The sequence below is a fragment of the Cheilinus undulatus genome, linkage group 13 (genome assembly GCF_018320785.1).
Source record: "Cheilinus undulatus linkage group 13, ASM1832078v1, whole genome shotgun sequence".
Classification (NCBI taxonomy): domain Eukaryota; kingdom Metazoa; phylum Chordata; class Actinopteri; order Labriformes; family Labridae; genus Cheilinus; species Cheilinus undulatus.
The window spans coordinates 42,479,376-42,492,893 of record NC_054877.1 but is presented as its reverse complement, the minus strand read 5'-3'; the positions used below and the strand labels follow the sequence as shown (position 1 = coordinate 42,492,893).

Genomic DNA, 13,518 nt, shown 5'->3' with positions numbered 1-13,518 from the left:
TGAATTATTTCTTTAAAAAATGTCAGGTAGCTGGGGGATTTCTTCAAAGCATAGTTTTGGATACGTCAAAGATCAGACAAAAAAAATTGTTTTTGATGCATTGATAAAAACTTTGAAATGTTGTCCTAAAATACGGAAGCCCTAAAGGGCCATATATTCACATACATTATTTACTGGATTTTCCTGTGATAAAAAATAATTTCCGTCAGTTTTCTCATGATCTCAACTTATTTTCACCGATACCTTGAGATAATGCTGGTTTTTTCGTGATCTTGTTATCACGAGAAAATGGAGAAAATAATATATGTGAAAGCATGGCCCTTTAGGGCTTCCATACTAATAAGACAGGTCAAAAATATATTTTTAAAACTGCTACAAAGATTAAACTAATCATTTAACAAAACCATTTTTGTCTAATCTTTAACTCATTGAAAACTGTAATTTAAAACAAATAATTCTTGACTTTTGTTTGATTTCTTTTTATAAAACAGTAACTTCTTGTATTTAAACTGGCATTTTTAAGGCATTCTAAAATAATACTTTAATAATTGTTTGCTTCGGTCAGGACTGATGTCGATAAAAAGAATAAATCCAAAAGAATTGGATAAAAATATTCTAAGGTATTTTTGATTAATGTTTTCCACTGTTGTCCTGAAGAGGCTGCAAAACTTGAACGATACTGGAGAGTTTGTGTCTGACTTTTAAATAACAACTAATAGAGACCAAACAGAAGTCCTTTTCTATTTAAAAGCAATGTTTTTGCATTATTTTACCATCAATAATGGTGTTAAGAACATGCACTTACTAATGTGGAGATTTTTTGACATAAATGGCCTAAAATGTTGTAAAATTTGTGCAGAGGAAACTAAAGGCCCACATGAAGGATGATCGATGTTGGCAGCTGTCATACACTTCCACAGTTGTGTTTATGCTTGCTGCTATGTTTGTGAGCTGTAAAAGTAAACATTATTTTGCATGTTTCACTGGAAAGCAGCCCAATCTGGAATCGTCAAAAAGCAAAGTTGTTTCAAATTTATGATTCAGATCAGGAGTGGTAAAATCCTTGAATCAGCTGAGCCTCTCTGTTTCTTCTAGGGCCTTAAATTGTGGTTTTGTTGGCTGGTTGTAATTGACGGCATATATTTCTTCACCTCTCTTGTTTGTAATGTGTTATTATTAATGACTGGGGGCACTGATAGGATAATAAACGGGCATTTTGCTTAAATAAGACATTAGTCTCACAGAGACCAAAACTAAGAATTTACAAGGTCTGCCTAAACACACCATCAAATATGCAACGAATCAGAGGAGAGCCTGTGAGCTGGGACATGAGCAGTGAGACACCAGTGAACCATCATCCACTGTCATTGTGCATTTTACATGCTCTTTAAGTCTATCTGCTCATTACGCCATTTTTCATTAGAATAAATATATTGCTGTGTCCTAGTGGTTGATTTTTTGGGGATTTTTATTGCATGCATGCAAACTGATGCAGCACCGAATGCCTTTTGCATCCCTGGTCTGTGTAATTCTCACCTTCAGGACCCTGCTTTCATTTCAGGTTTTATATCAAAAGGAAAGACAAAAAATAAAAACAAACAAAAAAATATACATGAATGAATCACTGAGACAAACACCAGTGCTCATGATCCAGCAGGTTCACGTCCTAGCAGTCCTTATAATGCTGTTCCCAAACAAAACCACAAGTTTGATGCGTTTGATCCATTTCCCATTATTAAAATCACTTTATACCTATGCCGACAGAATAATGATAAAGTAACATCAATGATACAGAATAAAAATGATCAATGTTTTCAAGTCTTGCAAAAGATTTTCAACTGTTGGACGAATGTAAAAAATATGATTTCCTTCTGCCTTTTCTTTGGTGTTAGAAGTGCATCACTATATAAAAAAGGCCTAGCTACACCGTATCAGCCAAAGTCAGCGGAAGCTTCACCATCACTTCTGCATGCATTTTAACAGTCATGTCAGTAATACCATTAAAACAGCCACCGATATTCAGGAAAAGCAATTTATGGTCAGATATCACACAATACAGTACATATTTGATGGAAGCTGCAGCGTGGAAATGGTGCTTTATGCCTCCTAAGAGTTTTCATAGGGTCAATGTCAGGGCTCTGGGTTTCCCATTGGACGCCATGTTTACATGAAAACCATCCACCACAAATGGAAGTGTTTACATTTTTAAGTTTAAAAGAAGCTATAGTATCCATGCCAGGCCAATGGATGATGAGGTGAGGTGCATGCAAAAAGCAAGGATGGAATGTTTTAAAAACTTAATAGGATGACATCATCTTCAGAGGAGAAGATGGAATGTTTGATAGACTTTGAAGGATGTCATTATCAAAGGCAAAAGACCGAATGTTTTAAGAGCTTTGATGACATCATCTTCAAAAGCAGCATAGATATCAGTGTTGCCCGGGGCACTGGCTCTCATTAAGAGTGATTACAAGCTCTGTCCATGATTAAAATGCTCATAACTCACTGGAAAATGAAGTGATTTTTTTGTCATAAATGTCAGACATGCATATCAACGTGACTCTTTGCCACAAAGATCTTTCAATGTGGCTTATCTAAATAATATATTGCATCATATTAACTTTCTCCTTTGGTCTAATTACAAAATGTTAATAGTAGATGTGCAATATGTGTATTAAAGATATTTTAATTTGTAAATATTGCAAATCATTATTTTCCGACATTACCCCCCCTCGCGTAAATATCAGGTCCACGTCATGTCATGTCACAGTCCCACGCAGGTGCTCCTTTACTTTGCCATGTTTCAGCCCACCTCGTCCTCCCATGCTGAGGCAAGGGAAGTGTACCGTGCCTTAACATGGATTAACACACTCACACTAATCAAATTCTGATCAAGTCCTGGACTTGAGGCTCAAATCTCCAGGCACAGCACTATCTGATCTATAGATATTAATTGAAAAAAAAATGAAAAAGGCCATTTTATTTTCATTATTATAAAGGAAATTGTCAAAAAAAGACAAACTAAGATGTCAAAGGATTTTGTTTAATATATTTCATATTCAGAATATAGTGTTGATTTACAATTGCTGTCTTTAGTGTTGTAAAAAAAATCCTTGGATAAAGGAAGTCATGTTGGACTAGTATTTAAGGCTTTTTTAAAGTTTCTCCAGGATCAGATCAATATGTTAGGCTATGCATCAGACAAAGCATTTTGACCTTTTTTGTATTTCTGGGGTTATTATAAGGGTTGACTGATAAGATAGATTATATTTTCTCCTGTAAATGCAATATGTTTCCATAAATTAACATTTTCCAAGTATAATGGCCTTTATAATACTGAAGCTGCTGTTTGCTGTATGGAAAAGTATTAGAATCATATATTACAGGGGTGTCAGAATCAAGGCCCGGGGGGCAAATCTGGCCCATGGTAGTTATACGTGGCCCGCCAGGTCATATATTTTTATTATAACTGGCCCACTGGTTTGAGGTCTGCAGATCCAGTTTAAAAATGTAAACCCAACCCTGATTAATTCAAATATCCTTGTTCTGATATGAATATAAGAAAAGTAAAAATAATTGATAATGACATAAAAAGTCAGGGATGTGGGAAAATAAATTTCTGTTTTCATTTCATATTCTTCATTTTGCATCTCACAATCATCATGCAAAGTTATGGATTTGACTTTTTATTTCATTTTTTTTTACTTTTCAATTCACATTTTTGACTTTTTAACTTGTTTTATTATCTTTTCAGATCCTCAATTTTAAATTTTGAGTAATATTTTGACCTTTGAACTCACAATTTTGATTTATTTTTCTCACATTTTGACATTTTTAACTGATGATTTGGAAGTTTATCTCATATTTTGACCTTTGAAACTCATGATTTCAAATTTTTATCTAACGTCTTGACCATTAAAAACAATTTGAACTTCACTGTATATTTGCCTTTTAGAAACATGACTTTGACTTTAAATGCTCTTTGAGCTAATAAGTTTGAATTTTTATCTCAGATTTTGAGCCTTTAAACCAAAACTTTTACTGTTTAAATGTCAAAATCATCTTTCATCAATGCTAAGATTTTCTTCTCTCATAATTCATTGCTGGTGAAAATGAGGTTGACAGTTTATCATTAAATGCTGACCTTGTTAGGCCCTCATTTTGGACCCAGTGCTGTGGTTAAGTTTGACATCTCTGATATATTAGGTAAAGATTAACTGGATCAAGCTGTCTGGATCATAAATGCATGTCTGATGATTGTGACAAAATAAAAAGCTTGAAAAACGGTTCATTTTAAGTGAGTTGTGAGCATTTTAACTGTGGACTGACCTCCCACTGTCACTGACTTAAAATTAGTCATCTTGTACTCATGACTGGAATTGATGCCAAACATGCCATCCATTGCCCTGTTATACTCTTTGACCCCACCGCTTCTTTTTGTGCGTTTACATTCTGGTGTGCTGATACTTGTTGAATAGAGGGTGAAGGCCTAGGGAAGGTAAGGTAAGGTCAGTAACTTAGGAATTAAATCACTTTAAATTGAGTTACTGTTGAAGTCATAGCTTTGGGAATTATGCATTGTCTCTTTCAGTTGCAGCGGTGTGAATTGATGTTGCAGAGCAACCCAGATCAAGCAGCTGCAAGTTGTCCCATCTGAATTGGGCTTGTCTTTACAGACCTTTCTTTGTGCAGCCTTGTAGACCCGCTACGGCCTTCCCCCAGCTGTTGGTGCAAAATAAAAAACTAGCTTTGACATCTTTTCCCCGTCTGAATAAAAAGGACTCTGAGGCCCCATCCGCACAGAGACAAATTCAGGAATATACTCAAAAGTTTTTTGTTGTATCGGCGTTTCATCCACACAGAGACGGCGTTTTGGGTGACTGTAAATGATACTTTTTGAAAATGGGCCTCAGAGTGCACAAATCCGTAAACGACTACCATTTTGTCTCCGTGTGGACATCCAACTGCATCTTTCTTGAAACAATTATGTCACACATAGCCTAGCTCTCTTAAGACGCCTACGCAGGTCCGGCCAAAACAACAATGGCGGACTACAGGGTTGTGTTCGTGCTGCAGAAGCTACTAAGCTTTTCATGGCTTTTACAGCAAAATCTGATGCTACTTTTCCGCCACTGTGAAACGCACACACCAGATGTTCTTAAATACAACGCAGAGAACAACCAGAAGGACAACTTGAAGAAAGTTTGTGTCAGTTTTCTGTGATCTTCTTCTCTCTTTTGGCTCAGCATATGCACTACAGCATTTTCAGTCAATTCAGTGATTCCGTGTTTATTTCCTGAAATGATCCCGTCTTTATGCAAAACTTTTTCAAACCAAAAAGGCAATATATCGTTTTTGCCTCCATGTGGACGGGGCCTTAACTAGGACTACCAAGCCTTGGTGTAACTGTGAACACAGCCCCAGACCGCTTTCCCCCCTCCTCCAGACTTTACAAGTAGGCACTATGCATTTTCCTGAAATCTGCCAAACAGACATCTCCACTGTTTTAGAGCTCAAGCGTGGCCAGTCGTACAATCTATATTCGCAGTCTATAGTCATGTGAAGTCAGCTCGCATGCAGCAGCTGAGCCCATTTTAACCGTGCAACCCTTTCTTAGACAAAATAGGTTTTTCTTTGCTTTGTGCTTGAAGGTATGCATGCTGTTAATCGAAATACCAGCACCTTGTAGAGCAATCCACAGACTTTGGTAAATATGGTGTAGCAAGCAAGAGGAAACTGTGATATTTGTACTAGAAAACTCTTGAGGGCAGTAGTAAATATGATCATTCACACAAGGCTTCATTTATGCTCACATCTGAGCCCTGAAAGATTCATAACTTGTTATGCTCTGCATCTGATCACACTCAAAAAATGAGTCATTATCACTGACGTGAAGCAGTGTCTTTAAAAGTTACCCAGAAAGCGGGCACTCGCCTTTTACTCCTCCTTTTTGTCCTGTTTCAGTGTGCAAAAGTCCAGTAGGATACAATGAGCACCTTTCCCCAGAAAATCCTAAACAGCCACACCGTAAAGATCATGATAGCAACACACGAATGTCTGTGTCTTTGTTCATATCATGTTTAAGTTGTGATCTGGACGGTGGACTGCCACTTGGCTGTGAACGTCTCTGTATCTGTCGGTTCACATGCTTGTTTCACACGGTGGCGTCAGGCTCCCGTCCATAGCGATGTGGTTTTCTCGCCTCTCTCCTCTCTGTTCTGCTACCTCTCTTCCTTCTCCCTCCATGGTTACAAGCTCCTGGATGCAGTTGAACGGGCTACCTTTAGCCGACAGTGGGCTAATAGTGCTGCTGGAGCCAACAGCAGACCTCTCCATGTGATTCCTACCCTGGTGGCTTAAGCCCGTGTGCTGCCCTTCACCTTCTAAGCTCCTGCCTGCTGAGCCCTCACCTTCCCTGGGGGAGTTACTTGGACTGACAGATCTGTGTGGCAGAGACGGAGATTGTAGTGTTGCCAGCGGAGACTTAACGTCCTGCGTCGAACAGCCAGGAGAAGGAGAGAACCTGGGAATCAGCTCGTCTGTAAGGAGCTGAGCGCCCTTGGTTGAACCGGTGGCAGATTGGGTCATTACAGGTGTCATCACAGCCATGAGAACGTCATCTTTAGCTTCAATTAGGTCGACCTTTAGGCTCCGTGTCTTTTGAGGGCTTTTATAATCTCGAAGGGAGCTGCAGACGGTGTCATAGGTCACGCCAAGGTTATCCACTCTCTGTGGCCCCGCGTCTGCAGCCCCACTCTCTCTGGGGGTGGACACAAACTCATACAGTCCCTCTTTGATGATGCTCATTGGTTGGACGGCCTCAGAGCCCCGCATCACCTCCATGTTGCTGATCTGACTCAGGTCCAGTGGAGGGGGGATGTGCTGATGTCTCCCACCAGTCTGACCCACTTCAGTACTGGGAAGCTTGGAGCTTCGCTCTCCTCTCTCCACTGACAGGTCTTCATCTGCTCTGGAGAATCTTCTGCCCAGATTGGGGGATATCTTCCGAGCCTGGGCTGAGGTCAGCACTTTTATCTCCTCTGCCTTTTTGTCCTGTTGCTCTGAGATCGTTGCTTTCTCGTTGTACGTGTCGTCAAGTCGCTTTGAGGTGAGGTGTTGGGGCGTGGTTTTGTTGGAGGAAAGTTTGAGTCGTTCAGGGGATCCGCGCTGAGCCACCTCCTGGTAATGTGAAAGCTGGGACTTTGCTGGGCTACCAACCTCTGCATTGGTGTAGTGTTTGTGGTAGCTCCAGCGGCTAGGGGACAAATGATTGTCCACAGGACACTTACTGTCCTCTCTCTTTTCCACTAACACATCTGTGAGTTCCATACTGCGGGCAAACGCATCCTTAAGATTAATTGATACGATGCTCCCACTTCGTTTGGCTCTTTCCAGAGCCTCCCTCCTCTTGATGGCTTTCTCCTGCCTCTTCTGCTCTCGGTAGAACTCTGAGAAGTTGTTCACAATGATTGGGATTGGCAGGGCAATGACCAGCACCCCTGCTATGCAGCAGAGTCCTCCTACAATCTTCCCAAGCAGGGTTTGTGGGTAGATATCTCCATACCCAACTGTGGTCATGGTAATAGTAGCCCACCAGAAGGAGGCAGGGATACTGGTGAATTTAGTGGCGTCCTCATCCTTTTCAGCAAAGAACACCAAGCTAGAAAAGATCATGATGCCCATTGCAAGGAAGAGGATCAGCAGGCCCAGCTCGTTGTAGCTCCTTCTCAAAGTGAAGCCCAAGGACTGGAGTCCTGTTGAATGCCTAGCGAGCTTGAGGATCCTCAGGATTCTCATAATTCTGAAGATCTGGACGACTCTGCGTACATTCTGAAACTGCAGCACGCTCTTGTTGGACTCAGTTAGGCAGAGAGTTACATAGTAAGGCAGTATAGCCAGTAAGTCAATGATGTTCAGAGGGGCTTTGATAAAATTCCACTTGTTAGGTGCAGAGAGCAAGCGGAGCAGATACTCCATGGTGAACCAGGCGATGCAGACCGCCTCCACGTGGGCTAAGCTGGGGTTGTCACTGAACTGTCCAAATTCATCCACAACCTGCAGCTCCGGCAAAGTGTTCAAAGACAGCGAGATGGTGGAGATGATGATGAACAGGATGGAGATCATCGCCAGGATCTGCAGGAAAAAAGACACATTTTGGGGTTAGTGTGGCAGTATCCAGTATATGATGTTTTTAACACATCCATAGTCTCTTTATGCCACCACTTGATTAACATATAAACATATAAACATATTAACTCATAGATTGAGCATCGATCCATCCATCTACTCTCTATACTGCTTATCCCGTTGGTGTCATGGGGGTGCTGGAGCCATCCCAGCTGTCACTGGGCGAGAGGCAGGGTACACCCTGGACTGGTCAGCATCAACTCATCCATTCATTTATTCATGAACCAGTACATCAACTTATCCAAATTTATTAGACTACCACCCAAAGTAAGGTTTATGCCACAGCTGCCCCAAATTAACAGCACTGGTAAAAATTGGTAAAAACAAAATCATGTTTTATGTTTCTGCAATGGTTAACACACCAATATATAGAAGCTCATAAACTGAAATGATATTTTTAATGCTAAAATATAGTTATTATTGTTATCCATGAATTTTCAAATTTACTGATTTACAAAAAACTGTAAAAAATAATGAAGCACATTTTTATTTCTTGATTAATATGACAAATTATAGTTATTTACTTGCATTCCTGTACAGAAAAATGAGTTTTAGTGGTTGAATGTTATGCTTGATTAATTTCTGACTTCTCAGACAAGCCCAGTGAGCCGGCTCAAATTTGTCTGTAAAAAGGTGAATTCAGTTTGAAATTCCTCATTCCTGTTCAAAATGATAAAACATTGAGAGCTCACTGAAAATGAAAGAGTCTGCATTAAAGCACTTCATGATGCTGGATGGTCTAATAAATTTGTTAAGCACTGTATAACCATCCATTCATTAAGTTATACACTGATCTTTTAAAACATTCAGCAAAATGTTTTACTCAGTTGATCCATCCATTAATGAATGCACCCATTCCTTTACTAATCCATCCATCTGTGTATCTATCATGCCCATTCATTATTCTGTTGATCCAGCCATCTGATTACTTATAATTCCATCCATCCATCCATCCATCCATCCATCCATCATCCATCTTTTTGCTCATGTATTCAGTCCTTTACTGATCTACCCACCCATCCATTATCCACTAGACAACAATCCATTGATAAAACATCCATTCCTCCATGCATGCATTCATCTTTTTACTCATGCATCCATTCATTTACTCATCCAGGCATCAATCCATCCATGCATCCATCCATTTGCTTATGCATTTATTCTTTTACTCATCCATCCATCCATCCATCCATCCATCCATCCATCCAGCCATCTATCCATCCATCCATCCATCCAACCATTAATCCATCCATCTGTCTGTTTACTCATGTATCCATTCCTTTACTTATCTCCATACCCATCCATGCATCAATGCTTTCATCTATCCATGCATCTATTCCTTTATACTCATCCATCCATTTACTCATGCATGCATTCCTTTATTCACCAGTGCATCCATACAGGCATGCATCAATCATCCATGCATCCATCAGTTCATGTATCAATCCATCCACCCATGCATCCACCCCTTTACCCATTGATGGATCCATCCATGCATGTATGCATCTATCCATCTGTGCACCTCTTAATTCATCCGTCCATTTACTCATGCATCTATTGCTTTGCTGATCCATGCATTGATCCATGCATTGATCCATGCATTGATCCATCCATCCATCCATCCAATCTATCCATCCATCCATCCATCCATCCATCCATCCTCATGTCTGAGAATATAAAAGTGATAATGTCACAGTGATGTTACTAGGTCCTCTCTCTTTGGGCTCATTCATTCAGACGTCAAACTAAAGAGCCCAGGTCTAAAACTTGGATGCTGAATAAGAACATAATGAACATTTTGAAGAAGTTTTGGTTTCGAACCAATGGTCAATAACTGAACTACCTTCACTTTGACTTTATATGTTCATATGTTATATGTTTAAGACTAATGTGACAGTAACATCTATTCTCTTGTGAATTTGCTAACTTCCTCAAACATGTCATGATTTCTTTCCTGCAAATTAAGTACTAGCATTCTTTTATCAGAGCCAAAACGTTCAATTCCAGCTTAGGCCCTGCCCACAGACTGCCTATAAACATGAATGTAGTCTCAGTTACATCACAGATCAACTACTGAAGGGGATCTTGAAGCCTGTCAATGGCAGTTGCCATATTGGAAATGATATTTAATTTCTGGTCTTAACAACAGACAAAGAAGTGGAGCTGGAGTGGGCTTCATCAGACAGGTCAGCCACATGCCTTATCATGAAAAACTGTGAACCTTCAAAATCAAAACAACCACATTCCCCCAGTGAAGACATGAACTATTCAGACTGATATGTTCTGTTTTTTTAGACCAAGGAGTATATATGTTGTTTACAGCTTAAACAATAGACATTTAAACAAATGAGACAAATTTGCTCCTTATTAATCCTATGCTATTTAGTTTCACTAACACAGTAAGGGACAGTTTTATTAATGTAGAGACCATGCAAAGACAAATATGGGGCCCTTTCCCACAGCAAGTTCACCAAAACATACAGGACATCTCTTTTCAGGTACCAAAGCCAGAGAACAACAGGACACGCCAAAATCTAAATCCCCAAATAGTCAACACTACTTCATCAGCTTTTAGAAGTGCATCAGAACTCAAATGCCTCAAATGTGAGTTACTTCATCAAACCAAAACAAACAAACTACAATAAAATTCAGCAAAATTGCTATCATTATAGCACTATCATTATATACTAAAAATCTTTCCCAAATGTGGACTGACCTTTGCTGGAAACTTTTGGAAAAATGGGTCAAACTGGCGAGGAACCCTCACTCATTGCCAGTACCACCTACTTTTCCAGAAGTTGCCAACTATGGATGGCTATTGGGCAGAAATGTAGGGAAAAAGCACCAACATCCCCAGCTTCACAGACATGCCATCATCTGCCTTTGAAGTTGATGTCATTAAAGTGTGTAAAACATTCAACCCTCTGCCTTTGAGATGATTTTATCAAAGCTTATAAAACATTCCACCCTCTGCCTTTGAGATGATTTTATCAAAGCTTATAAAACATTCCACCCTCTGCCTTTGAAGAAGATTCAAAGTTAATAAAACATTCTCCCCTCGGCCTTTGAAGATGATTTTATCAAAGCTTATAAAACATTCCACCCTCTGCCTTTGAAGAAGATTCAAAGTTAATAAAACATTCTCCCCTCGGCCTTTGAAGATGATTTTATCAAAGTTTATAAAACCTTCCACCGTCTGTCTTTGAAGATGACATTTTTAAGGCTTTTAAAACATTCCACCCTCTGCCTTTGAAGATGGTTTTATCAAAGCTTATAAAACATTTCTTCCTCTGCCTTTGAAGATGATTTTATCAAAGCTTATAAAACATTTCTTCCTCTGCCTTTGAAGATGATTTTATCAAAGCTTATAAAACATTTCTTCCTCTGCCTTTGAAGATGATTTTATCAAAGCTTATAAAACATTTCATGCCCTGCCTTTGAAGTTGATTTTATCAAAGCTTATAAAACATTTCATGCCCTGCCTTTGAAGTTGATTTTATCAAAGCTTATAAAACATTTCATGCCCTGCCTTTGAAGTTAATTTTATCAAAGCTTATAAAACATTTCATGCCCTGCCTTTGAAGTTGATTTTATCAAAGCTTATAAAACATTTCACCCTCTGCCTTTTGAAGTTGATGTCATCAAAGCTTATAAAACAATCTTGCCTTTTACATGTGAGCCGGTCTAGAAGAGCATCAGATCTCTAACTCAGTTATATTTGAACACGTCTCTAGGCCAGGTGGAACTCAGAAAATTAAAATGGATGCTCACTATTGGTGATGTAGCCATTCAACTGATGCTTGACAAACATTTGGATTTATGGATGCCATTTTACTACACAGCCATCCACCCAACTACTGTTCTAGCCTGTCTACAGGGATCTACCTGACTATCACTGGCTTGATGTGAAGAAAGTTTGAGGCTTTTTGAGGGGCTTGGACCTTGATTTGGGGTTCAGTTGTCTTTCACAGGGACATTTAGGATTTAGAAGTCTATTGGGATTCTTTTTATTAACTGAGTTATTTTGGACCTCTATCTCATTATCTAATGCACACTTATAATGATAATAAAAACTGAGACAAATTCACCAAAATGCACTTTTTCAGCCTCCATTTTTAATAATGCTGTTAAAATGATGGAGACTGTGATGTGACAGCGGGCGAAGTAGCAACAGCATGTGCGGTCTGAGTCCTCTGCCTGCAGCACTCCTTAGGACATTTCAGGATAATTGTAATAGGATTGTGATGCTATCTATAGAAAGGATAGAGAGAGGTTAGGAGTGTTTACTCATTCTTTCCTTCCTCATAAGGTGGAATCATCGGAACAAGAGGAAAAAGGTTTATATTAAACCAACATACTGTACTGTACAGGACGTGAACCAACTCTGAGACTTTATTTTGAGAATGAAAATAAAAACAAGACTACCAGTACAGGAAGTATGGAAATTCATGAAACTACTAGGCCTATTAAGGGAGTCCTTTCTTTTTTGAGGTTGAATTGGGGGCTTTCAAATGCTTTTAAAAATTTAGTTTTAAAAAGAAATAAGTCAAAGCAGTGAAACACCAGCCTTACATTTAGACCAGTAAACAGTCAATTTTTAGTAACCAAGTATGAACGTCCACATTTTAAGCTCAAAGATGAGTTATGATCGGAGAAGGCTATTTATGCTGTTATTCATGATGTATATGTTCAAAAGATGCACTAAAGGATGCATCTAAGTAAATAATATGTACAATGAAACACAGTTTATCCAAAAATAATTTGTTTGCCCCACTTCTTTGTATTCTAGGCCTTTTGCTTTAGTGCACAGAGAGCAAATATCTTCAGTAAACACAGAACTATTTTTATTTATTTATTTATTTATTTATTTTTATCTTTCTGTAATAATTCTAACTTTTGTAATAACCAGATAAAGTGTCTCTTTGGGTTAACCTAGATGCTCTTTTGGTTTATAAATGCCTCCAAGGCTTAATCCTGTTTAAAGTGTAAACACAGTGATGCTTTTACACAAATGACCTAACCAGGTCGACCTGTCCTAACTGAAAAATACAGCCAGACAAAGGAGAGGAAGTGCTGTTCACATTCAGCTGCTGGTTGGGGATTTAGAGTTTGCTACGCTTGAGTCATCCTGTGAAGGGGTTCATGGGTAAAACATGAATTCAGTCAAAAATAAAAACTGGCCTTCAAGAGCAACCCAAGACACACTGTAGGGCATGAATTGGAATAAAGTACATATATTTGAAACTATAATCCAATAAATGTTTTTTTTAAAGGTATAGAGATGACTTTCACATGAAAGGGGTCAGTGGGTTTATATTGTTTAAAAGCATC

The 13,518-nt window shown here is 39.0% G+C and overlaps 1 protein-coding gene across 1 annotated transcript in view; it reads right to left on the bottom strand.

Moving 5' to 3' along the window:
- Positions 1-6,141: 6,141 nt before the first annotated feature.
- LOC121520656 (potassium voltage-gated channel subfamily B member 2-like) overlaps positions 6,142-13,518 on the bottom strand; it is a 43,942-nt gene continuing 36,565 nt past the window's right edge. Inside the window, exon 2 of the mRNA XM_041804214.1 lies at positions 6,142-8,133. Coding sequence (XP_041660148.1) covers positions 6,142-8,133 — 1,992 coding nt within the window. The remainder of the gene's footprint in view (positions 8,134-13,518) is intronic.